Below are 27,466 nucleotides of genomic sequence, written 5' to 3'. Positions count from 1 at the left end.
ATTCCTTCCATACTTGTTATCCATTCAGTTTCCCTACCCCAGTTTTGAGCTGCTGCATTCTGCTGAAAACACAAAAATTTGTGTGTGAGCCTTTCTCCGTCTCCCCCTCCCTTCTGAGACGGCTCATGTAAACAAGTATGGAAAACAGGAGGAGGTTCCAACAGCACCAGATAGACGCAAGTCTTATGCGTAGGCTGATGTAAACAAGTCCCTGACTGTCTTTATCTGCAGCATTGTAGTTTCTTTGTAATGTTGAGAGGGTGAATCTGAGGTCAAGTTGCTAATGAACTCACTGTGATTATCCCTCCCAGCATTACAAAGAAGCTACAAAGTAGCAGATAAAGACTGCCAGGGAATTTTTTACATCAGCTGTCCCAGAAGGGAGGGGGAGACAGAGAAAAGTGCTCGTCTTTAGCAGAAAGCAGCAGCTTAGAAGTGGTGGAAGGAGACCGAATAGATAACAAGTATGCAAGGAATTGTTAGTCTAACCATGGGCAGCAGCATATCAAAAGTAATGTTTGCATGGACAACTAAGTCTCAAGACTACTGACAATGCTGCATGAAGTTAGCACTGTTCTAAAAGGGTTATTTTTATTTTACTGGGAATTTACTAGTGCATATGGTGGTCAATGTGGATAGGTCCTCGTAAAGTAACCAGAGGATAGGAGGGATCACTTTTGTAACAGGATTAGGGTAAATCTCCATAGCAAAGATTATATTTCTGAATTACAAGCAGACATATGCAAGATTGCAGAGGTTATAGAAAAAGGTGAAAAAGGCCAAGCTGCGGAGTCCCAAGCTGAGTCTTACCTTGGCTGTTTTTTTCTCTTGTCGACATTTTGGCTGGTTTTGAGACAGAAGTAAAACAACTTAAACTCAAGTCAATGCTTCAGTCTGCTTAGCATGTAATCGAGCGGCTATTTTTATAGATTTTATATAGAAATGAACGATTAAAATCAAACACACATCATGAGTAACATCCGTGTATTACAGGGTGTCTTATGGCAGAAAAAAAAAAAAAAAAGAAATGTGATACTGCTGTTTAAGTTACATGAACAGAATCTCAAGAAAAGAAGTAACCACAATGGTGTAAAAAAAAGAACTGCACAGTCTGAGGTTGGTTTTTACCTGGGCTGATGACAATATCTTTATGCCTGAAAACAAAAATAATTGGGCGTTACTTTAACCTTACAGATGGCAAAGCAGCGGGGGTACAACCTGAAGAGCTGAGCAAGTGCTGTGTGGTGACAACCTTCAGTCATTTAGTGCCGGAAGAAAAGAAATTGTCAAAATCCAGAAAGATACAGATAGACTGACACGCACACACACAGATATACACTCTGCAAACTGGAGTGGATAGCATACACCGGAGCTGTCATGGCTACCTATTGTGGATTACCAATTCCCACCCCCTCCCCCATTCTGCAAGTTAGGATGTTAAGGCATCCTTCTGTCCAACATGTCCAATTTTTCTCTCTGCCAACGTAATCTGTCGGGAGAAGACTCAAAAATGTCCAGTACAATTTAGATAGACAGCTGGTACTGAACAGAGTGTGCAGTGGCTGAAGTTAGATGTAGCCCTATGCAGTTCTGGAAAACATGGATAAAGCCTATAGCCTGCATCTTCAGCCCCTTTTTTGTTGCGCTGGATAACCCCTTTAAGATGCAATACCAGACAAGGCCAATGGAAAAGTGTTGGATAACTGTGGGACCAGTTTATATGCTCCATTAAAACAATTGCTTTGCCCAGTTTATAATTCCCAGCATGGAGCAGCAGAGTCACTGCTTAATCTGCGTTTCGGCCTGGGATTTCTTCTGTGCCCCCCCCCCCCCCCCCCGTCCCCTAAAAAAACAGCGCACAGTGAAATATGGCAATTCAGCAGCATGGGAACGCTGCCTTACCAGGGTTCTCTCAAACCACATAGACCAGGGGATAGGTGATCAATGTGTTATCGTTGGGGGATTCCACCGTTCATGGGTCTGAATACTGAATACTGTACTCTGCTATCTTTCTCAGTCCCACAAAGGTTAAATGGCGCACTAATGTGCTTGGTCAATCACACTACAATTAAATGGGGGCCCCAGGACTTCTGTTCTCATGACTGATAGGTACCAGCGTCTACTTTGGGATAACCTCTTCAAGTATTTTGAGGCTCTGTGTGTGGATAGTAAAGTTTCTATTTATTGAAGAGGTCCAAATATTCTGTGTATCACTATCATACATACACAATTTTCTAGTAAGTCAGGTGTGGGAGATCAGCTGTTATCACTAAGGGAGCTCTGACTGTCCATACTTGTCCCATGAAACAGCTAAAACACATTACACACAATGAATGGTGGTCTATATCTACAAATACATGGACTGAGGTCACAGAGGCACGAGCTTCTGTCTGCAACAACTTTAATGGAAGAGGGTCCAAGCTAGGGACTCCTGTCTATAACATCAATAAGCCCTATTAGGGGATGGGACCCCCATTTAAGAATAGAAACCACCCCCTTAAATAAGGGCTGGATGTTTAACCCATTAGCTACATAAAGCGCACAATGATTTATGACAATCCATACACATAGCACATCCATAAACCACTAGAGGCACACACTAGATATGTACATAAATCTGTACGACAGAAGGAGTTTAATTATGATCAGAGCGAATTGACTTCTGAGAGTCCTTCTACAAAGGCAGAAATGCAGATTAGCAGCGGGAGACGATGATCTACTCTGATACCGTCCTTGTTATAATCACCACCCGGGTCACTCCATGAAGGAATACTTACTTCTCTGAAGCTTTGCTCGCCTTTGAAGTTAACTTTGACGTGGAAGCCGCCCTCATGAGCCTGTTCCGACTGTCATCTGAATTGTCCCACGAGTTGTGTGATTTTTCTATGGTAGAGCTTCGTTTTACACTGGGGGGAAAATAGCAAGAAAGTAATTGATAATATTAACTAGAACCAGGCGAGAAAGAAAGGAGAGGCGGATGTTAATGAAGACCATGCTAGATTAGGAAAGAGCTGGTTACAGCAAACCCCATGCAGAGGAGTATATAGTAAAGCACAAAAATAAACAACCGCGGAAGAAACCCACCAAAGCATCTGCTAAGGACACTTACTTAGTCCTCCCACCTGTGGAGATTAGGATAAAAAGCCTAGAAGAACTGGATATATAAGCTATAAGACGTAGAGGTTCCTAAAGGGGCTGACAGACCATCAATGCTTTCTATGCTCTTAGCCATAAGTGTCAATGGTGGACCATAGAACCTTTTCCTCCTCAGCGTCCTGAAGCTATAGGGAGCTATCAGCAGGTTAGATTAATCTTACCTGCTGATAGATCCCCTTTAAAGTGTCGTTTCATTTCATAGTACAGGTGATTTTAAGAAACTTTGTAATTGGGTTTATTAGCCGAAAAATGCATTTTTATCATGAAAAAGCAGTTTGAAGCTCACCCCCCTGTCTTCATGGTTCTCTATGGAGAGGGGAGGGGTGGAGGGAGATGAGGCACCAAAACAGAACAAAGAGTTAATTTACAGCTACAACATTGGGCTATCTCCTCTGAAGTCAGCACTGACCTCTGAATACCGGATTTCACAGAGGTCCCACTGTATAATCCTTTGTTCTCTGCTCTCTGCTGGCGACTGATCTCCCTCCTCCCCTCTCCATAGATTAGACAGGGTAAAACTGATGTAAACTAGTCAAGATTTCCTGATAATGAGCAGTGAATGAGAGGAGGGAGGGGGGACCTAGGGAAAGGCTTTTTAAATGCAGATAATGGCATATTTGCCTAATAAAACCAATGACAAAGTTTCTTAAAATCGCCTGGACTTTTGATCTCTGCAAAAAAAATGAAACGACAGTGACACTTTAAGGTGTTTTCCAGGACTCACACTGCTACTATGCATAGGCTAGATCGCCAATATCTGAATGGTGGGAGTCCAACTTTCAGCACAAACACCGATCAGCTGACTAATGGGGCTATGGCCTCTGGAGGCTGTGCCTGGTACCGCAGCTCAGTCCCATTCTGCTCAAAGGGGAATCAGAAATAGCCACTAAAACATAGTATATGGTATGCATCACTGTATTATAACAGGATTGCTCAATAATCAGCACCAGGCCTGTGTAATATTAAACTAGAGAAGTTAAGGACAAAATTTTGAAGCAAACAGATCCCAGACGCCATAGAGCAAGTATTAACAGAAACAAGCAGAATCAGCAACCAACAAGAGAACATGCACGCCCCCCGATGGTTTGACTTTTCCCCTTAAAAACTATTAAAAGTGTAAAGCCAGAGACCTCAAGCTGTGTCAAGCTGTTTGGAGACTACTTAGTATTGGATTAGTTTGACAGATGTGTGAAATCACACGAGCAGGGTAAGAGCGGACACCCAAGCGAGGTTTAGAGGGGGTCATCTTTCAAAATGTGAGGATGCAAAAAAAGCTTTCGAGTACGACAAGAGTTGTAATGATAGAACTGGAAAAAATAAAGTAAAAAAAACAAAAACAAAAAAACAACAACACCTTAAACCTCTGTATGTATATTGGGCAGTACGTGACCATGTGCAGGCATCTTATTATTCCTGTGTGTTAGTAAAACGTTTCTGGATAGAGATGATAATTCCCGACAAGCTCTAACATCACATTCTTACTTAAAGCACATGGTTGTAAGTGCACTTGAAAGTTATTATGAATATTTAGAGTACACTGCCACCGCCAAGAGCCTGGTATTGGCGCCTGATCACGGCTATTATTATATGGAGAAACGCTAATTCATTCATCTCAACTACATTTCTGCTGACAATGCTTTAAGAATGGGAATGGTCGCAATGAAAATAAATACTCTCAAAACTTGGCAAAGAGTGAACTAAAGGAAAAATAAGTCAACAAGCTGTGCCGGCACTCAGTCAAGGCCAGTAACCAGAGGAGCATGGAGGACCACATAGGTGGCCAAGGCCACAGCTGATCCCTACTCACTTGAATGGAGGCAACTAGAGATGAGTGAATTGCCCGTCTAGAAGAATCGCTTTGTTTCATCGGTAAATCGCCTTATTGGCAACCTGCCTTTCAACTCTGTTCTAATCCACCCCGGGTGTCGAGAAAAGCCGGAAGCAGTCCTGGAGAACTTCTTCCAGTTTCCCAGGGGAGGATCCAGCTTTCTCCAAAATCTGGGTTGACCAGCAAACCATAATCAACGATCAGGCGATGGATTGTTGTCATCGGCTGATCGTTGTCTCTTTTACATGGAACGATAATCAGCCGCTCGGTCCCATTAGGCTAATTATCACTCCGTGTAATAGGGCCCTTAGACCTTATTCACACATCAAGTGACTTATAAAGAGGACCTGTCACCCCCCGTGTCGGGGTGACAGGCTCCCGACCCCCAGCTAGAGCACCTTATATGTACCTGATCGCGCCGGGTCCCGCTTCTTGAGACAGTCGGGTGACGGAGATTTCAGCGCCCGAAGCCCGGCGCACGCGCTTCTGAGATGAGTCCAACTCTCAGAGAATGACTGGTGAGTCTGACACTCCGTCATTCTCTATGAGCGTTGGACTCATCTCAGGAGCGCGCGCGCCGGGCTTCGGGCGCTGATATCTGTCACCCGACCGTCTCAAGAAGGGGGACCCGGCGCGATCAGGTACGTATAAGGTGCTCTAGCGGGGGGTTGGGAGCCTGTCACCCAAGCACTGTGGATTGGGTCAGCTATCTAGCTTCAGGATATGTGAAAAAGCGCCCAGGACTGCATGTTTTGCAATCAGTGTTTTTTTTTTTTTAGGGATCCATTAAAACTTGTACAGTGCTAGTATTAATAAGGGTAAACAGTTTTGGGGAAAAAAATAGAAATAGCTTAGCAAGAACATTTGTGTTCACAAAAATCAAATTTGTGGAATCTGTGACAAACATGGATTCCATAAACTACTGGGGAAAAGAGCGATGACGCTCCCTCACTAGGGCATATCCTATCTTGAATATTTAGATGTAACCTAGTCACATAATACACCTAATATTCTTTAATAGATCTACAATAAATATATTCTGAAGTAAGGTAGCACAGTAATATTAAAGGGGTTATCCAGCGCTACAAAAACATGGCCACTTTCTTCCAGAGACAGCACCGCTCCTGTGTCCAGTTTGGGTGCAGGTTTAGTAACTCAATTCCATTGAAGTAAATGGCGCTTAATTGCAAACCGCACCTGAACTGGAGATAAGAGCGGTGCTGTCTCTGGAAGAAAAGGGGCCATGTTTTTGTAGCGCTGGATAACCCCTTTAAAAAAAATAAATAAAAAAAATTGTAAATAAAATAATCTATAGATCTCATTACAACTCCTGCCGCGTATGCCTTCAGCAAACAGAATAAGAGGAAACCTTTTTGTGGATGTAGGGGTTCGGCTGTCCTGATTTTGCCTGTGTGTTTGGGTAGGTTGTGGGGAGGGTTGGGGAGAAGGAGATGCTTGGTTTAATGGATTTTGATCATTTGATTCCTCTTTGACACCTTGAGGTTTCTCTCTCTTTTTCTCTGTGCTACTGCAAAAATAAATTAAGAATGTGAAAAAAAAAGAAATGATGAAATGACAATTAAAAACATAAGAATCTAGAAATACAGTACATGCAGACTTCTATGGAAATGGAATATATGGGCATTAAAAGTTGCATCTATACAAAGCATAATTGTACATCAGAAAGCCACCACATTCTCACACTTTAGATCACAAAAACATGTTTAAAGGGGTATTCCTATGTCATATGGGAAGTCATACTGATAAGAAATGTCATCGCTTTATAATTGGGGGGGGGGGGGGGGCAACCTTTGTGATACCACAGAAAATGAAGGGATGTAGCGCAATACACATTTTTTTGCACAACGGCAAGTGGCTACCTATAGTGCAATGGTGGCAATCCCCAAGGGTGCAATCGCCATCGATCGTAGAGCGATTACATTTTTAATCAATATCACTATCATTTTACAAAATGGGGATACCCCTTTAAAATAAATAAAAAAAAGGGGAGAAAAAAAAAAAAAAAAAGTCATCCACACTTATTCGTTATATACAGATACATTTACCAACTTTCTGTACAAACCTTACTTGCCGTCAGTGTTTTTATAGTGTAAGAAACCTTCACAAACTAATATTTGTCCATCTGGATTAGAGACCTATGGCTCCTACCAGTACTAAAACCTGCCGAAACAGCTTCATATACAAATGACTACACTGGGGCTGGTTTTCGGTCCCTTTTCATAAGAAAGGATCTTGCCATTCACAGACAGTAAGCAGTAGTCACAAACATGCAAAATAGTGAACTCTAATAAAACATTAAAAAGGCCTCCAGCATAAAAGGCCAGATAAAAAGCATCACTGGCCTCATTGTTTGATGTAGGCTACAACTGCACAACTGTTCTCTTTAAAGGGGTCCTCCGGGCTGGGGTTATTTTCAGTGTACGGCTGGGGAGGGGGTGGTTATGGAAGCCGCCGGTCAAAGCGTTGGGTGCCGGATGGTGCTGCCCAGTTCTCCCGTCCAGCTGCGGCTTGAGACATCACGTGGAACCGGGGAGGTAAGTTACCAGTGGCCTCTATTTCCACCCCCTCTCCCGCCGTACACTAAAAATAACCCCAGCCAGAGTACCTCTTTAAGGCCCAGTTTACTACAAAATATTGTGTGTGTGTGTGTGTGGGGGGGGGGGGGGGGAAGCATACTATACCCTATTAAAAACCCTCATCGGGAGCCTAGGACCTAGACATCTATTACCTAACAGTGTAATGGCAGGTTGGTAACTCATCATAACTCAAAAGACTGCAAATATTTTATTAACACACACATAGCAGAATCGCAACGGATTTCACAACGCACGTTCGCAGCGAAGTCCGCTGCAGCTCCCGCCACTGTCAGTTTGAATAGGTTTTACATACAGCAGAATGTTCTTTCCGCTGCTAGTATGCAAATGCCGCAAATGCAAATGGTCTTCACACAGGTGGGGCGGCGTTTACTCGCAGTGGTATGAAATCCGCTGCAATTACGCTATGTGTGAACCCACCCTTAAAAGGCACATGCATGCGAAAAAAATAAAGTGTAAAAAAATAAATAAAATTTGATGCTCTTTATGAAGACATTAAATAAATATAAAAAATTTGATACACAATACAAAAAAAAGGAACTGAAAATATAGAACATAAAGTATAAACTGCCAAATACCAAAAAATAATTATAAATCACAACCAAGACCAACAGCTGAAAAACTGATACATTTGATTTGTTGGATAAACCCAATGAGTGATGAAAGAGGGAGGTATTAAAGGGGTAGTGCGGTGCTAAGCAATTATTCACAAAAGGGGGCCATTCACTTACATAACATACATTACAAAGTTGTATAACTTTGTAATGTGTTTTATTTAGTGAATAATTTTCTAACGCCGCACTACCCCTTTAGGGCAATGAGCAGAGTGAGGAGTAGGGGAAGGTGTGAAAGGAAGGCGTAGAGGGAATAAAAACAAAAGGGGGGAAAAAAAATACGTGGTGAAAAAAAGGAGTAGGTGGTAGGAAAAGAGGAGTAAAGGGAGGGAAAAAAGGGAGGAGTAGAGGGAGGGGACAGGAGAAGGAAATGTGTTTTTTATACTTTGTTTTATCTGTATTTATATATTTGAGAGTTTTAAAAATTTACCTTTTGGCTGCTGATGCCAGTGTATCTTTTCTAGCAATAGATCCAGTGTGACTTGGCTTTCCGGTCCGGGCACCTCCATTGGTTATACAAGGTATAGAATGGGCTTCACGAAGCGTGGGTGGACCTACCAGAGGGAAAATAATAAAATAAAAATAAAAAATTTCTACTAGTGTCTGTAACGTACAGCTATTTACCTTCTAAGGCCTTAGATCCCCAAATGTGTTTTTTTGTGGCAATTTAGGAGTCTGGATCTCTGGGGTGGAGGGGGGAGACGGATAACAGGAGAGGTAAATACAGGAGGGGTAAATACAGCTGCAATTTCCTGTTTTTATTCTTGGAAAGAAAGTAATAAGTACAGCTAAACCAACACTAATAAAATATAACATACAAAAAAAAAAATTCTGAAAAGGAACAAGTAATATATACAAAGTCAACTTCCAATTAATGTGGATTCAATGGGGAAAAAAAAAAAAGAAAATGAGGCGACTCACAATGAATCCGGGATGATGGATAATTTAATCACCACATTTCTTTTGATTTGCCTTCAGTCTTTAAGTCTGCTATGACACCTATGTTACACAAAGAGACCTTTGTTCTACTGCAGAGAAAAAAAAATTCTAAGGAAATCAATGCAGGCTCCAAACCAAACATCTATTGCCAAACAAGAGATAAATCACCTGGAATGGCGTGTTTCCTCCAGAAAGCACATTGCGCCCGTCTGCCGGTGTCACATCATGTGTCAATTACCAGGGTAAACAGTCTGAAAAATGGCTGCTTTATCTTTTTGGCCTGGGCTCGACAACCAGATGTGAAACGAATGTAAAATGAGATCCAGTGTTTGGTGAGCAGGACGGGAGCCAAAGTTGCAGGAGATCAAAGAGAAAAACCCATTTATTACACAGAATGGATTGCGCTACCATTTGAAAAATTCTTCATTAATTAAAAAAGGCTTCACTTCGATCCAGAGGATATTTTTCCCTTGTGTCTTAAAGGGAACCTGTACCTGGAAAAGGAACCCACTGGATAAAGGCAACGGTAGAAAATTCTGCTAAATTGGAACCTGCTAAACCGTATCCCACAGGCCCAAAGACAGGAGGCGCTCTCCCCCTTACTGATGCCTCCTGGGCATAGCTTAGAGGGGAACTGCCAGAAACCGGCATAAAGTGGCACCCTATGGCAGCAAACAGAAAATATTCAGTTCTACTGTTTGAGACCTTAGGAGCCCCCTACTCCTGTTTTTTTGATATTGAGCTGGGAAAGCATTAGTAATTTTTTACAGCACTATATTTTGACTCACATTTTGGGCCTGTTATTGGATTCTTATGGAAGTGTCTTTACAGGTCCCTATATCCTGTAGAGTGTAAGCTCTTATGGGCAGGGACTGCTCTCCTGTAGAGTGTAAGCTCTTATGGGCAGTGTCCTCTCTCCTGTAGAGTGTAAGCTCTTATGGGCAGGGACCTCTCTCCTGTAGAGTGTAAGCTCTTATGGGCAGGGACCTCTCTCCTGTAGAGTGTAAGTGCTTATGGGCAGGGATCACTCTCCTGTAGAGTGTAAGCTCTTATGGGCAGGGACTGCTCTCCTGTAGAGTGTAATCTCTTTTGCGCAGGACCCTCTCTTTCATTATTTGCTGTGATCATTACCGATTTCACTGAATTTCTTCTCTATTCATGAATGGTCTTGGAAGAGGTTTGCGTTAATGAATTTCATCACTGATTGCTTCAAAAGACTGAAAAAGCAGCCAAAAAAATAATAAAAATCACCTTAAAAAGTGAACCAATCAGCCCAATTGGGCTGATTTGGTTTGCCTGCAGCACTGTATAAAGCTCCTGTGCAAGCTCGCGGTATGTACTGGCCGCGGTGGAAGCTTTATACCTGAGAAAATGACGTTTAATCCCACCGCACATGACAGGGAGAGGGGCGGCAGGTAGACATCTAGGCGACTCCCCGCCAGTGTCACCGCATTCTCCTTGTTAGCGTGGTTGGTGGGGATGATTTACAGGGAGAGAGCAGTAACTAGACACTAGTGGGGAGTTGCCCAGATGTCTACCTACCGCCCCTCTGCCTGCCACGGGATTTAACTTCATTTTCTCGGGTATAAAGCTTCCACTGCAGTCGCGGCTGGTACGTGCAGCAAGCTGCACAGGAGCTTTATATAGTGCTGCGGGGAGCCAAATAAGCCCAATTGGGCTGATTGGCTACCTTTAAATGACTCAATTTTTTTTTTAAAACAATAAAAAATACTTTAAAAATAACCTATTATAAGAAAACACTGAAAACCAAAAGTGGTCAAACCCTATGAAAATCTAACATACCGCACTCCTCAAATTGTCTTTCTGGACTGCTCATTCCTATCAAATGAAGGAAGATAAAAAAAAAAAAAAAAAGCTTCCTCCATGAAATTTACCAAACACGGAGTATATTTTTGAGGAACTTGCTGGCAGATGGTACAAGCAAATTCATCAGCTTGGCAACTAAAGGCCAGGTCTTTACACTATTCAGAGATATATTTATCATCTATTGTTATATGATCAGTGAATCTGCAGGGAAAACTGACAGTAAGACAAGGTTGATGGCGTGTTTCTTGAAGATAAAAGTAAAGACGTGCGATGCTAAGGAAGTTCTGAAAACTAGACTTGTTGGGGGATTGGTAGGTAGAGAAACCCTGTCTGGCACCCACCCCACTATTGTATTACCTGGCCAAAATATATTTAGGGAAAACTTGTTGGCTGTAAAAGTTTCTCCTTGAGCAGCCATAAAGGTGTGTGGAGACTTACAGGCCATTCATGAGCCACTGGTAATTTTGGGAAGATTATGTGAAGATTAGCGGGCCAGAACACGACTGGCCCGCTAAAGCATACCGGTCACTACTAAAGATTTTTTTACAGCTTTTTGAAATATAAAACTTTTTTTTTTTTTTTTTTTAATGACAGGTGTGCTTTTGGCCAAGCCAGAGATCTCTTAAAAAGGAGAGGTTACCTACCTGTAGACAGACATTTTAGGCTTAATGCCCCTCCTCAGTACAGAGAAAGAGATGGCCATGATTCTGATAACAAAGGGATAATTACTGCTCCTCTCAAGGCCATTTGTGCTCCACTGGGAATTCTGGGAAGGGTGGCCAATATGCCAGAACAGATTGATTAGGGCAAGTTGGTAGCTTGAAGTGGCAGAAGAGGTTTATAACAGTAAGGCTATGCACATAGGAAGGAAAAATCATGTCAAGATTACTTACTAAATGGAAAACAATAGGTAACCCTGACATGGAAAGGCAATCTTAGTATACAGTATATGTAACTGAAGGAACCAATGTCAGACGGCTGCTGCTAAGCCAAATATGATGGAATGTATCAAACATAGTTCTTCCACTTTACACATCACTAGTCAGACCACACATGGGAGTACTGTGTAGTTTTGGGTACCAGTGCACTTAGTTTAGCAAAAATATGGCTGAGAGGACGACCTAATAACTATGTAGCATATCAGAGGTCAGTACAGAGAGGGATATATCTAGTGGAACTTACTCTAAATTTACTCTAAATAGTCACCATGGGAAACTGTATGGTTGGCCAAGACGTCAACAGGCCAATTCATACGACTACCAGAAGGGGTTGCCCGTGGCAAGAAAACCTTGAGAACAGGAACGCAACATGGGTGTCTATTCTGCAATTCTGACCTTATTGCTCCTCACATTTCTTCATTACTTTGTATTTCACAACTATGGACACAGCAAAGAGGGAATGAAGTAGTGAATCTCACATTATGTTGGTTTCTGACTCAGTCTACAACTTTATAGTTCACACTTCCCATCCAGACATTAGATCCCTGAGGAAACAGGGCTGGAGAGGAAGAGGAAACGTGGACTGAACAAAAATAGGTCCATACAGGAAACAAATACTACCGATACCTTTCACACCAACAAAGCTGAACACGACCAGGCGGCAGATTTATAAACCGGGAGAAAAGGTTATTTTATTTAGTGGTGAAAAGATGTTAATGCCTTCCTTCCTGCACCACTGGAATATATATAAAACCTTATAAGACGACAAGTCCAGCACAACAAATTCTTGCAAAAATCCAAAAGTCGTGTTTACTTCAACTATATAAGAAATGAAGGCAGCAACGCGTTTCGGTCATTAGACTTTACTCATAGTACCTAAATACTTCTCTAGTCATGAGATAAAGTAAACCAACATGGCTCACATGATACACAGATTAAATAATTCTATATACAATTTCATCTGTATCGTGAAAACCATGTGGGATGGCTTTAAATATCACATGACTAGACATGTATTCAGGGGCTATGAGCAATGTCTAATGACCGAAATGCGTCAGCTGCCTGCATTGTTTTTATGCTGTTTTTAATATGAATTAAATAAAGACGACTTTTGGATTTTTGCACACACTACAACTATTGTGAGCTGGATACCTGTTCCTGTCCAGTTTTCAGTATTGCTATATAAAACCTTAGAAGTAACATTTGTCATGTTCACATATTAAGTGATGGCCAGTTTGTGTCATGTATTGCAGCTCAGTCCCCGTCACTTGGAAGAGTCCCAGCTGCAATACCAGACCCAGCCTGTGGAGAAGGGTGGCGTTGTTTCAGCAGATTCTTCATTACCTTTACTCGGGGGTGCTTTTCTGACAGTCGCCACTTGATCTTCAGAAATTGCCAGACGTCTGAGCACATCGGCCAAGGCAGCTTTGAGCACAGTGATTTCATCCTCCTGCTGCTGCACTCTAAGTTCCAGGGCAGATAGGCGATCCTGCACGTCCGAGGTACTTGCCGCAGAAATACTATCATCTGAGGATAAAGAGGAAGAGACAGAAACTTAGCATTTTACACACATATATTATATATAAATATAATTATTTAGGCAAATCTGCCATTATCTGCATTCAAAAAGACTTTCCCCAGGTCCCCCCCACCCCTCCTCTCTCTCTTTCACTGCTCATTATCAGGAAATCTCAACTCTTTTACATCAGTCAGGCCCTGTGTAACCTATGGAGAGGGGAGGGGGAGGAGGGAGATTAGTCGTCAGAGAACAAAGGATTACACATTGGGAGCTGTGTGAAAGCCGGTATTCAGAAGTCAGAGCTGACCTCAGGAGATAGCCCGGTGATGTAGCTGTAAAATTAACTCTTTGCTGTCCTGTTTTGGTGCCTCATCTGCCTCAACCCCTCCCCTGAAGACAGGGGGGAGAGCTTCAAACTGCTTTTTCATGATAAAAATGCATTTTTTTCGGCTAATAAACCCAATTACAAAGTTTCTTAAAAATCGCTTGTACTATCGATTTCTGCAAAAAAAAAAAAAAAAGTAAACCAAAGTGACACTTTAAATTCTAGTTTGAAAGGAGAAATACAGATCTAGGATTTATAATGGTTATTAGACAGCAGAGTGGCTCAATCATCCAAGGGCAGAATTCAGGAGACTCAGCAGTCCTGTGCAAACCAGCTGAACGCTCTTTACTGCCTCAAAAGAAAATGGCTGAGCTCTGCTACATCTGCACTATAATAAGGGTGCATAGGCATATAGATGTGTATGTATGCGCACGTGTACATACTATAGATGTGAGTATATATCTCCATAGATGCAGCTGTGTATGTGAATGTATGTGCACACATTTACATTGATGTCATTATATGTGTATATAAACATGTGAATGTATAGGCACGTATAGTATAGATGACAATGTATGTGCATGGGAACATAGTATAGTTGTGGATGTGCACAGCTATAAAGATGTTGCTGTATATATTGTGAACATATGTGCATGACTACATGTTTATATATATATATATATATATATATATATATATATATATATATATATATATATATATATATATATATATTTTTTTTTTTTATTTTTTTTTTTAAATGTGTGAACATACATGCATTTCAATACATAGGTAGATTTACTTTGTTTATTTTCCCAAACATACACTAGCTGTAACCATTAACCTGCCCTTACATTCAAATCCATTGCATACCCATCAGCACACAATCTATAGTATACAGACACCTATATTAGACAGTCATAGGTCTCCTAATATACGAAATACTGCGGCCATATTCATTGTATCAGGAAAATGTCCCACTTACTCATTCACTGCACATCACAACCGTTAACCTAAAATAAATCTGCCGCCACAGCACATGGCCTCAATCTACGAGACTACTAAAAGGAGAGGAAGGATTTTGCAGGGAATCCAAGAATCTGCTTGGCCACTTAAGATGTAGATTAGCAGACTAGACTTGGCGCGGTCAGGACTATTCTTCAGAGGTATAGGGGGAATTACAGCTCCTGCATCCAGACTACCCGGATTCAACTTCTGCAAGTCAGATTAATGCACTAGGTTTGTTTTATTATACATTTAGGAGATATTGGAAAACCTAGAAACCGTCTGGCCGCATCAGACAAGCGTCCCCATTACATTGCTATTTATGAACCATTACAACTTATTGCAGAATAACTTTTCACATGATGACAACTATTAAAAAGGGCCATAAATCACTTTCCAGGAAGATAAGTGCCAAAAAGAGTCTAAAGGGGCTGTCCTATGACTGGCTCAGGCTTGGCTATAAAGACCCCTGGTAAACAATTGATTCTGCTATGATGCACTTATACACGCCAGTCCTTTAGTAATACATGCTCAGGTTTACTGCACACATCTCTCTTATATAGGTGTCTATGAGCACTCTAGGCAGAAAGTCTGGAAGCATTTTGCACACTGCATCTGGGCTATGGTGTTTAGAATATGATTTAGCAAACTTAAGTTTTGATCAGTCAAATTTTTATGAAGGGGATAGAACAGTGACCAGCCTGATATGTAGGGTGTCCTCATAAATGCATACATACTATACAATCCAATGGGCTCCAAAGACATCACCCTGTCCCAGGTTGTTCCTAATAGTCTCGTCTCTGGCTATGAGATCACTGACTGCAGCAGGATCCTCCCCCCTCAGCACTGTCCTGTGTCTGGCTATGTGATCACTGACTGCAGCAGGATCCCCCCCCCCTTCTACACTGTCCTGTTTCTGGCTATGAGATCACTGACTGCAGCAGGATCCTCTCCCCTCTTTCTATGCTTATTGCTCCTTTAGCAGGAAAGGAAGGGCACCGGAGATCTGCGGGGCTTCGACCACCGGAACCCCCAAGGATGACTAAAGCCGAAGACTGCAACCCTTCCCAACAGGGCGGCTATGGTGGGATCTAGCTGCATTGAGTAGAGAACAAGCAATGAATTCCATAAGAAATATGTGATCTGTGATTTACGGACAGTTGCTTTGACCATACCAATGAGATCAGCTTTGTGGAGACAAGTTCATAAGGTTGTATCATCTATCAGACCTATATCCACATTCTCCATTAAGAAGTTCCGCGATCTATATCTCTTTTTGGAGGAGGTTCTAGAGAACTGGGAACTACGTATGGTTAGCAGTTTTAACAGGCATGTAAAGAATAGAACAAAGCCACCAATTATTGTCAACAGGATTTACGCCAGGGCATGAGCTAAATGTCAGATATAAAGATACCCCATGACTACCTACCCATGTACACCCAAACTCCCTGATGAACTTGCATACCTTAACAAAGAAAAGAGGGAAACGCGTTGGAAAAATAGGGTGTTAATGCATTTATGTTGGGCTCTTTGTAGACGCATCTTGCACCGGGGCTCGAAAGCAGATGACAATCCATTTTATATCACTGACAGCACAACTACATTTGTCACAACTGTGCCTATGTCTTGAACACTATACTTGCTCACAGACAGATAAGTATGATATATTTTACTATCTTATTGCTCTTTCTATGTCTCCAGCGTAGGGACAGCCCCCTGCAATAGGCATACCGAGGGGGGGGGGCATACTCTAGTTGTGAGGCAGGGACATAACAGGCAACTGAACATATGTATATTATTTTCCATTTATGCTTAATGATCACTTTTTGTACATAATAACGGTTTCTCGACACATGATTGAAGCAAAAGGTTGAGGCAGTGGCTTTGTTCTAATTTTTTTGGGAGGACCCAACCCGTTCCATGCATTACAAACACGACATGTGTAGTTGGAATATTTTTGTTTTAAGTTTTTTTTTTTGGTTAATCTTTGGGCAGTAATTGAACTCTCAAACAATAATGGTCCAGATTCATCACTTAGGAAAAAAAAAGAAGTTATTATGAAAGTAGAGCTGTGGTTGGTTACCAGCCTTTTATTCTTAGATTAATCTATTTTTAGAGCTCCTGGATTACCATGCACACTATACACCATCATCTGCTCAGTATTTTATAATAGGTAGTGATAATACGCAGGACCTACACATAAAAAGCATTGCACTTTACAGTACCATCAATCCAGCCCAAAACATTGATAAAGGAGTAACGTTTCAGAAATTGGGGTAAAATACAGCAACTATACTTGGCTCCTTAGGTACGCCTCCACCAATAAGCACTGGACAGGGCTGAAAGCTAGAAGTAGCTGCTCACACACAGCTCTATCCAGGGAACGGACAGAGTTGGGAGATTTGCACGTGCATGGGCACCGATCACAATGGTGGTCCTTACTATACAGAATTACAACGCAGAATTGGATATGGGTAGTCTTGTAATTTTTTTACAGGAATAGGGATTTGTAACATTTTGCAAGACATAGCTAATTAGGCTTATATTAGTGGGAAACTCCTTCAAGAGAAGTAAAAAGCATAATAGCTCTCCTGTGCAGCACAGGCATCGCCCCTAAAGCGATCACCACCTCACCCGACACTATGCTTGCAAGCTGTAAAGAAAAAATAAACATTATAAAAAGAAAAAAAATGAACACTATTCCCCCCCCCCCCCCCCCCCCCAAGTACCCAGCAAGGGTCACCGCTGCTGAAAAAGGTTCAGTCGAGATATCAGCGCCAGCTAATTGGTGGAAAATCTGTTCCTCGCAGCAGCCGCAGTTACAGAAAGCCATTCATATGGCCTGCGCTGCAGCTGTACCAATGCCCAACGTGACTTACGTCTTACACAGCGGAGATTTAGTGAAGGCGGCCAAAGCAAAGAGAACCTTTACGGGTGAAGACAAAGTATATAGAGGAATTATCTTCCCGTCGTCCCAATTAGGGGAGCGCAGCTGCGGATTTGCAGCCTAGGTATGTTAATAATTTAATGTATGTGTATTTAACACCAAATTAAAAATATACAGAGCTTCTGCCGGGTACAAAGGGAGTGGAGACGCAAGCCGAGCTGCCAGACCGCAGAGAACATGTGTCAGGAAGATAGACCTAAGCAAACGTGTATAGAGAGAAACATCTGGGGATGGTGGAAAAGTCAGATGTCAGCAGTGGATGGTGTAGAGCGTGGGGGGGGGGGGGGGGGGGTCAATGTCGCAGCCCTCTAGCATTTGCAAAACTACAACTCCCAAAGCTTTGGCTGTCCAGGCATGATGGGAATCATAGTTTTACAACAGCCGGAGGCCACGAGTTTGACACCTGTGGGGTGGAGGAAAAGTTTAGCATCTTCTTCAATTCTTACAGGTGAAACGCTTACTCAAGTTTGGAGCCAATGCACATGGAAAATAATTTTAGAAAGTTAGAAGTTTTAGACTGCTTTCTATTGAGCTCTATGGAGGTGTAACTACTTGGCCACCAAATGGACCCATGAAAGGCCCCCTACTACCACCTCCTTAACTATTTTTGACCCTAAAAAGTTATTCTTTTATTTAAAAAAAAAAAAACCCTTTCCAATCTCCGGGAGAAGTGTGTAGAAGCATGCTTCACTCCAACTCATTGCAGGTGATAAGATTCATTATAAGATTATGGAAGTTGTCTACTAAGGATCAGACGAAGCACCAAGGCAGGGAGTGAAGCTATAGGAATAGATCAGTGGAGGTCTCAGCACCGCGATCACATCCAATCATTTGACAAGTGATAGAACCATGGTAAATGTTTTGATCGGTCAGGGTCTGGGTGCGGACAACGCCACAGATCACTAGAATGAGTAGGGAGAAGAGATGGGGAGAGAGACTATTAGCGGACTTCCCCCTACTTGTTCTAGCGCTCAATCAGGGGGTCTAAGCACCCAGCCAACAAACAAACAACACTGTCATTTACAAAAACTTTAACACGTATAGTGACCCTTTACAGAGGATCTGTCAGCATTCCTGCCATGTCCATTTTATAAATTACTTGTATCCCTTAGGAATTCTTAAGCACCTTCTTTGATCTGTGCTGCCATTAAATAAAAAAAACAAAAACCAAACACCAATAGGTCTAATGTAACACGTAAAAACGAAGCTCTAAACCCCAATAAAAACATGATACAAGTAGTCGCACACAAAATAGTCCTCATATGGCTACTTTGCAAAATAGGCTAAAGACCCAGAATAGCTGTGGCTCCAAAGGGGATAGGGGGTGTAACTGTAGCCACCAGTATAATGGTACTAGGGTATCGAATGGATACTGTCTCTAGTCATAGGTCAGTCTCTGCTATAAAGCTTTACTACGCCGGGAGTTACACGTGATGATCAGGTCACTCAGTTGTTTAGATGGATAAAAAAAAAAAAAAAAAAAAAAAAAAAAGAAAAAGAACAGGCTCAGCCAGTGACTGTAACCTTGTTGTGCTGATCCGGAGGAAACGGAGTGAAATTATCTTTAATCCTTCTGACAATCTAACAAAGGTTTAGGGTGGGGAAAGACTACCTCTAACACTAAACCGGTGCAGAAAATCCCTTTAACATATGTGTGTCATGGTGTCAGAGACACATGGCACCCGTATCAAGGGTCTCCTGCATAGGAGTACACTATGGGCAGCCTAACGCACTATTGGGGCAATTCATTGGGCATTAGATTTCTGGCGATATGTTGATCCAGGGATTATTCTGATTGCCATTGGAGTCGGGAAGTAATTTTCTCGCTGTGATGGGGCAATTGTCATCTGCCTCATAGGGGTTTTTGCCTTCCTCTGGATCAACACAGTAGGGTTTCCCTAGGTTGAACATGACTGACTCTTGTCTTCTTTCAACCTTATTAACTATGTTACACTGCATGGGAGACCATGGTCACACAAGGAAGCAATTCAACAAATTTTTCAAGGCCATGATAAAAGTTGGCCCTATTCCACGGGACGATTATCGTTAAATCGTTTTAATCTAAATGATAATCATTCGTTTGAATAGCAGTTAACGATTAACGACCAAACGAGAAATCGTTGATCGTTTAATAAGAGCTGGACCTATTTTTATCATTGCTCGTTCGCAAATTTTTGCATTGAATAAGATGTCGTTCGGTCGTTCGCAGTAGTGACAAACGCAATAGCGACAACAAGACGACCACAAGAATGATCATAAGTAACGATTATCGTTCCATGTAAATAGGTGAACGACTTCAGGTCTTTCGCAATAGTGATCGTTTATCGTTAACGATTAAGCGAACGATAATGGTCCCGTGGAATAGGGCCCTTATATGACCTGAACGTGAAAAAAATCACCACCTGTAAGAAGCCTCATGTGACATATATAGGTCGGTGTTTCTAAAGCCCATCATACTAGACAATGCACCAGAATGCAGAGATCAACTGTAGAATGGATCATTCCTAGGGGCGATAAGACCATCAACATGACAGATTTTTTGTGTCAGATCAAGGAGGTGCTAGAATATATAGAAAAACTAGGCCGGGTTCATTCCCCTTTTCATGATAACAAAACCATAGTAAACCATGTGTGTCTGTTATTTTTAAAATGATGCACTGCAATTTAATTTATTTATTTATTTTTTTACATTTTATTTTTTGTAACTATAGTCAATAGGTAACGGCTCCTGTATGGCACACAAGCTTTCATTTACCATTTTTTCCTTTTCAAGTGTATAAAACAGAAATAGCAAACCATTGCCAACTTGCATCTAGCATTACTTAATGGACGTCAAAAATGATCAATTCTGCCTCCAAAACTCGGCCCACTCATGTGTAGGAGAATGCACATAAATTGTGCCACTAACCATCCCAAGTTGCACTAACGGACAAGTACCAGGTGTGTTTGTAAGAAGTGATAAAACACAAGACGACCTCACAATGTAAACAATTTTCTCACAGGTACGGATATCACGTATCGGGGGCCTCAGACCACAAAGCTTGTGCAGACGGAGCCCATTCTCTCCTTGGAGTCCAACACACCATAAACTATTTGAAGTCTTCCAGCAGAGGAATGTAACAAAGGAAAGTGCTGGGAGCAGACAAGCCCCGACACACACCGACATTCCCTGATCAGACCTAGTTGTGATGGCTTTATGTATCGGGCTGCAGGAGTAATACTCCCCTCCGCAGATTCCAAAACACTACAGGTTCCTGGGATAAAACTCATCAAAAAGATAGGCGGAAAACAAACAGAGTCAACCACATGCAGATTCTTAAGTGCTATCTGCACCAGCCATGCCAATGTGTGTGCTCAAACTCCATGTGTGGTTTCCAACTCCATACAAGAAGAAACTTGTAGCCATGAAGTACAGAAACTTCTTTACAGCACAATCTCTGCTCAGAGCACAGTTCAAAGATCCATGATGATAAAATGCTTATACCACTTTTTATGCTTATGAGGTGCCGCCTCAAAAAAGTAAAAAAAAAAAAAAAATTATAGAATTATAACCCAGGTATCAGAGTTGTGGTGATACTTATCCATTTTGGGCCAAGATTAATCAGATTTAATAAGGGGATAGCACCTCCCAAAGAAACGTGGTGTAGGATCTGTCAATGGTCCGAGCTCACCGATACTCCAAACATTAACTTATAAGTTACTTCTCAATTTCCTGTGTATAGTGTATATGGACCATCTAAGAGGCTCTATATCACATTCTGTACGCATGGTGATTAAATTTGTGTAATCTGACGAAGCGCGCATGCGCGTGAAACGGCTGTCATAGCTTGTGTGAATAGTGTTTGGCGTCCAAGCCCGCCACAGATGTACCTGCTATATTTTAACCTGCACTTGAAATAAAGACTACGCATCACAACGGTGAGTGCCTCCGTATCATCATCTTCATATTAGCGGATTTATCAAAGAATGTCTGGTCTTCATGGGGAGCACCCTGGATGCTATATTATTGCCTTGCATAAGTACTAGTCTGCCTAAAAGTATGAACCATGCCTAGTGAGTAGTGCCGGTACTACGCTTCTACAACAAGGTTCTTAAATTTGTGTAATGTTACAGCTCTGATCGCTCAACGAAAAACTAAAATTCCAATAAGCTTTTTCTACAGTGCACATGCAACGTACAGTGCCCAATCCTTTTACCCTTCCGTAAAGAAATTTAACGAATGGCCAAGACTAATCTGCACAAACACAATGCAGTTTGCCAGTATTCCTAATATTTTCCTAAAGAAAAAAAAGGACTATTAAAGTATAAAAGATAAGAGACATTTAACCAACTATAAGAGAGTAGGCCAGATTTAAGTCAGCTAACCAATCCTATATAACAAATGAGATAAAGCTAAACTGCACAAGCAGACTTGTATACAAAGGGAAGATTAGCCCAGGCGGCTTCCTACCATCTGTAGCTTGCTGCTGGTTTCTCCAACACCGGAGGCTTACACAACATCTGGACTATAAACGCCTGGGTCATCCATGAAATGAGTTGTAATCGTTCCCCCACCACCACTGGGGACAGAAACAAATTCACAGCATCCCTGAGCCTCCTGCGAGGACAGACAGCTGGAATAACAAGCCAAGAAAGCACCATGGCACCGGCCGCAGGAGAGGACGGAGCGAGCTGTCAACATCTGAGGTGTGCAGACATCTACCCCACTCCATCCGGACACAAGGAAGCCTTACATACTGATGAAATGAATACAGTGTTATAGGAAGAAAAAAAATATTAAGACCGACAAATTTCTAAAAATCTGATGAGGCAAATTTGTTTCTGAAATTACCATAGGGGGGAGCTAATAAATTCACTGTATACAATCTATACGAAGACCATTATATACAATGCAGCATAGTCTCCCCCAGCAGGAAAATGGTTTAGTATGAATTTACTAACAGGGCAGCAAACATGTTACACTTACCTCTCCATACTTCCCCGGTGTCCCCCACTGACTGCAGCTCCGCTACTTCAGAGACAAACGTTCTTGAGAATGACAGCCCGCTCAGCCAATCACTGGCCACATCGCTGTCCCATCTCAGCCAACGATTGGCTGAGCAGGCTGTCACTCTCTGCAGCCACTGGGGGACACTGCATTGAGACAACGGGGGAGCACGGAGAGGTAAGCACAACATGTTTACCAACAGGGCAGCAATGTATAAATGGATAAACCCCTTTTAGCACAAGAGACACAAAATGAAATAAAGCAGTAATCTAAAGAAGAGCTGTAAACCAAATCTTCATCTTTGCAGTACTTCCTCATGTGTTTGGGACCGGGATTAGAAGCAATTACCTAGTACTTTACCAATTATCAAAATTGCTCTATTTACAAGCGTGAAGAATTCTGCTAATGCCAGACAGGAGCGCAGAAAGCAACATGCACCCCTCACCCTCCCAAAAGGCTTATAAAAAGTGTATCAGGAAGACATCCTGTACCTATTCATCTGGAATTCTAGTTTATTGGGTGAAATAAAGAAAATCTTAAAACTGCTGAGTGAAGCACATTTCATTTGGATGAGTGCCGGGAAGTCGGCTGCGATGAGGAAATCAAGAAATCTTTCCTATGATCACAGCTTTATCTCAACTATTGGGATGATTTATAGAAATTGCTGCTTTCTATGAACCACGTTTTTTCTGAGAATCGCCAATTAATGAAACGAGGGGAAAAAAAGCTTAAACGAGAAGTCATAAAAAGCTAAATTTGCAGTAATAGCAAGCAGAAAAGTAATAATGATTAAGATATAAATCAAGACAAGTGCGGTCTCCTCTTACAAGGAAAATACGGCCACTGCTTAAAAATGGAAGACGTGTGTTTTGGTGCTTGGTGAGTCAAAGTCCCAACAGTCCACAGCGCTTTAGCAGATGTATTCCCCAGTCCGCTTCATTGTTTAAAATCTTTTTATTTTATTTTCCCGAAGGAGTTTTCACAAGTCCGATGTCGAAACCCCCCCCCCCCTCACCCCCTCCAATTACCAGAAAAGAAAAAAGCAGAACTGTTTTGTTAACCTTTCCCTTTCATAAAGGAGGAGGGAAGGGAGGAAACAGACATTCACCAAGACAATCATAGAAATGAACAACTTGGTAAATCGCCTTGATTCCAAATCTTTTAAATGTTGTGAATAAAGAATCATGTCTCCATGGTTACAGACTACAAACAGATTTTATGTAGTCCTGTCCTACAGTCATACTCCCTTACACCTGCCCTCCTCCTTACTGGAGGTCTATTAAAAATTTAGTCTCCTGGTTTGGGGGCCTCATGACTACTTGACGGGCTCCTTCGGGGGGGGGGGGGGGGGGGGGTAATATTTAGATCAACTAGTTCCAAAAAGGTGCACAGATTTGTTTAAAGAAAAGAAAAAAACACACACACACACACACCTCAAGTCTTCCAGTATGTACCAGCTGCTGTATGTCCAGCAGGAAGTGGTGTATTCTTTCTAGTAAGAAAGTGCTCTCTGGCGCCACCTCTGTCCATGTCCAGAGTAGTAGCAAATCCCCTTTAAAACCTCCTACTCTGGACAGTTCCTGACAGTGACAGAGGTAGCAGCAGGGAGCACTGTGTCACTGTGTGGAGATAATACACCACTTCCTGCAGGACATACAGCGGCTGGTACGCACTGGAAGACTTGAGATTTTTAAATGGAAGCAATTTAAAAATATATAACCTACACTAGTTGTTTTGGAAAAAAAAATAAAAATAGTTATATATATATTTTTATATATATTTCTGGGGTACCCATATAAGCAGATCTTCAGTAAGATTTGCCGAACCTGAATCTAATGACATGACCATCGATTTGTTAAGGCTAGTAAAGAAAAGTTGTTCCTCTTTCCAAGGGTTGTGTTTCCCTGGAGAAGTCTAGAATGAGCGACTTTTACAAGACTAAACGAGCCGATGACTGATTTATTAGGTTCAGTGAATCTTCCTGTATATTCTCAACTCCTCAGATCTCACCAAAGGCCTTCAGGATGAACTGGTGCCAACACCTGCAGCCATGATCTAAACTCTACGGGAAGTCTATAATATTTGTATATATAATATCAATAAGTGCCTTATCTTTGGGGTCCTTTTACACACTGTCTATTATGTTCCCCCTTTCCCCTGTGGGTAATGATTTTTTCCCCCCAGCCGGCCTCTTGAGGTGGCTGTATATGGAAGACCAATGGCCAAAACTGACAATTTCACCTACACACATTGGCCATCTAACGCAGTGATGGGGAACATTTGGCGCTCCAGCTGTTAGAAAACTACAATTCCCATCATGCCTGGACAGATTCGGCTGTGCATACATTATGGGAATTGTAATCTTGCAACAGCTGGAGGGATAAAGATTTCCCATCCCTTATCTAATGTCTATCAGATATTAAGATGTTGGAGGAGGGGAATTGGACAAGCTTTATTTCAGTGCCCAACGCATTGTTCTCATGTAAACCAGCACCAGGAGTGTCTGGCAGTGACTTACCCTCCTTTCCCCATTAAAAACCCATGGATGCTTGGTTATACTGGGCGCAGGAACAGCTGTCGGCTGAATAAACTCTGATCCAGCAGCTGCTGAAGGTGTACGGCCGGCTGCTGATAATTGGGGTTCCCAGTCAAGGATTGGACATACCTTTTCATTTAGGGTGCCTTCACACCTACCGACTCACAGCGTTAATAACGCTGCGAGTCGGCTAGGTCCTAGCAGATCACTGTCAGTACATACACACAGCGGTCTGAACGACCGCTGCGTGTATGTAAATCTGCCGGCCGCATAACCCCTTCTGATGCCAGCCGGCCACCTCCCGCTCTGCTCTGTATACATACCTCCTCGCTCCACGGGGTCCCGGCGTCCTGCTCTCCCGCCCGGCCAATCAGTGTGTTGCCCTGCCGCAGCCACTGATTGGCCGGGCGGGAGAGCAGGACGCCGGGACCCCGTGGAGCGAGGACAGGTAATGTATACAGAGCTGTAGCGGGAGGCGGCCGGCTGGCATCAGAAGGGGTTAAGCGGCCGGCAAATTTACATACACGCAGCAGTCATTTAGACCACTGCGTGTATGTACTGACAGTGATCTGCCAGGACCTAGCCGACTCGCAGCGTTATTAACGCTGCGAGTCGGTAGGTGTGAAGGCACCCTTAAAAGGGTTATCCATGCTTTGAAAAACATGGCTGCTTACTTCCACAAACAGAGAAACTAATGTTCTCAGTTTGGGTGGGGGGTTTGCAGCTCAGTTCCACTGAAGTCAATGGAGCTGAATTGCAATCTGACACAAAGCCTGATGGTAGGGGTTGGTGCTGTTTTTACAAAAAAAAAAAAAAAAATTAAAATGTAGCTGTGCTTTTTCTAGTCCAGACAGATCAAAAGGGTAAGCTTTTATTCGAAAAATAAAATTTACAAAAAAAAAAACAAAAAAAAAAAAACAGGTGTATATTTAGAAGCAAGCCTACACAATCGCTATAAGAGATGTTTAATAAGCTATTCATAGTGTTTTTTTTTGCTGAAATCAATAGTACAGTTGATTTTAAGAAACTTTGTAATTGGGTTTATTAGGCAAATATGCCATTATCTGCATTCAAAAAGACTTTCCCCAGGTCCCCCCCTCCCTTCTCTCTCTCATTCACTGCTCATTATCAGGCAATCTCAACTCTTTTACATCAGTCAAGCCCTGTCTCCTCTATGGAGAGGGGAGGGGGGAGGAGGGAGATTAGTCGGCAGCAGAGAACAAAGTAATACACAGCAGGAGCTGTATGAAAGCCAGTATTCAGAGGTCAGTGCTGACTTCAGAGGAGATAGCCTAGTGATGTAGCCTAGTGATGTAGCTGCACTCTTTGTTGTCCTGTTTTGGTGCCTCATCTCCCTCCCTTCACCCCTCCCCACAGAACAGAACAATGAAGACAGGGGGGAGAGCTTAAAACTGCTTTTTCATGATAAAAATGCATTTTTCAGCTAAGAAAGTTTCTTAAAATTTTAAACGACAGCGATACTTTAAGGTTTAGTTTTCCCGCCATCAATCAGCCTGGTGAATAAGCCGACACGTGGATCTTCTGAATGGCGTTTCCCTGTTATATCACCGCACTAAACTCCACCCACAGCTTCCTTCCTTTGTGTGCACTGGCGGTGCGGCATATCCTGACTACACAGAACTCTACCCACATGGCTTCCCATCTCCTCCATGTAAAGATCTCAGATTAAGGAGAGATCTGTCGGCGGCTGCACACACAGAGAATTCCTATACAAAACAAGGTCCATAGCTCAACATATCAGAAAACAATAGTATGTGCTGTATATTATCTAGCCACAGGTTTCTATTCACTGACTGCAAGCGGTTTCTGACAAGGCACTTGCAAAACTTTCAGAACTTTTCAATATACAAAGATTATGTGACAATAACCTAGGAGAGTAAGACGAGTCCTATGTATATGTAGCGTACACTAGCAGACTATGGCCCTGTTATATCGGGGTGATTTACGGTTGTGCCTCTGTCAGGCTGTCACACACAGCGTCTGTCAGGACTTCCTCCATAAATAAAGCTTGTGCAGTTACAGGGGGTTTAAGGGATTCGGTGCGGCCTCATACAGTTCCCCTGCCTGTAATCTCTGTACAGATCAGAGGGACGATAGGCGTGATGGACATCACCACATGGGCAGACGCCACCACAATACAAGCTGGTGTGTAGATGGCAGGCTGTGAGCCCCAGTTCAGGGGTCTGCGTGATGGCAGGAAATATACAGG

General features: G+C 42.3%; 1 protein-coding gene across 4 annotated transcripts in view; it reads right to left on the bottom strand.

Moving 5' to 3' along the window:
• The window catches only part of EML4 (EMAP like 4), a 131,156-nt gene that overhangs the window by 35,768 nt on the left and 67,922 nt on the right, over nucleotides 1-27,466 (bottom strand). For 3 of the 4 annotated variants that reach the window (XM_069955262.1, XM_069955265.1, XM_069955263.1), the window contains exons 2-7: nucleotides 13,262-13,444; nucleotides 8,644-8,767; nucleotides 6,354-6,512; nucleotides 2,778-2,906; nucleotides 1,129-1,154; nucleotides 811-843 (exon numbers count right to left, since the gene is read on the bottom strand). In XM_069955262.1, the coding sequence (XP_069811363.1) occupies nucleotides 811-843; nucleotides 1,129-1,154; nucleotides 2,778-2,906; nucleotides 6,354-6,512; nucleotides 8,644-8,767; nucleotides 13,262-13,444 (654 nt within the window). The remainder of the gene's footprint in view (nucleotides 1-810; nucleotides 844-1,128; nucleotides 1,155-2,777; nucleotides 2,907-6,353; nucleotides 6,513-8,643; nucleotides 8,768-13,261; nucleotides 13,445-27,466) is intronic. The other variant, XM_069955266.1, reaches the window with a different exon arrangement.

This window comes from Dendropsophus ebraccatus, chromosome 15 (genome assembly GCF_027789765.1).
Source record: "Dendropsophus ebraccatus isolate aDenEbr1 chromosome 15, aDenEbr1.pat, whole genome shotgun sequence".
NCBI classification, from domain to species: Eukaryota; Metazoa; Chordata; class Amphibia; order Anura; family Hylidae; genus Dendropsophus; species Dendropsophus ebraccatus.
This window is presented reverse-complemented; position numbering and strand designations above follow the sequence as displayed.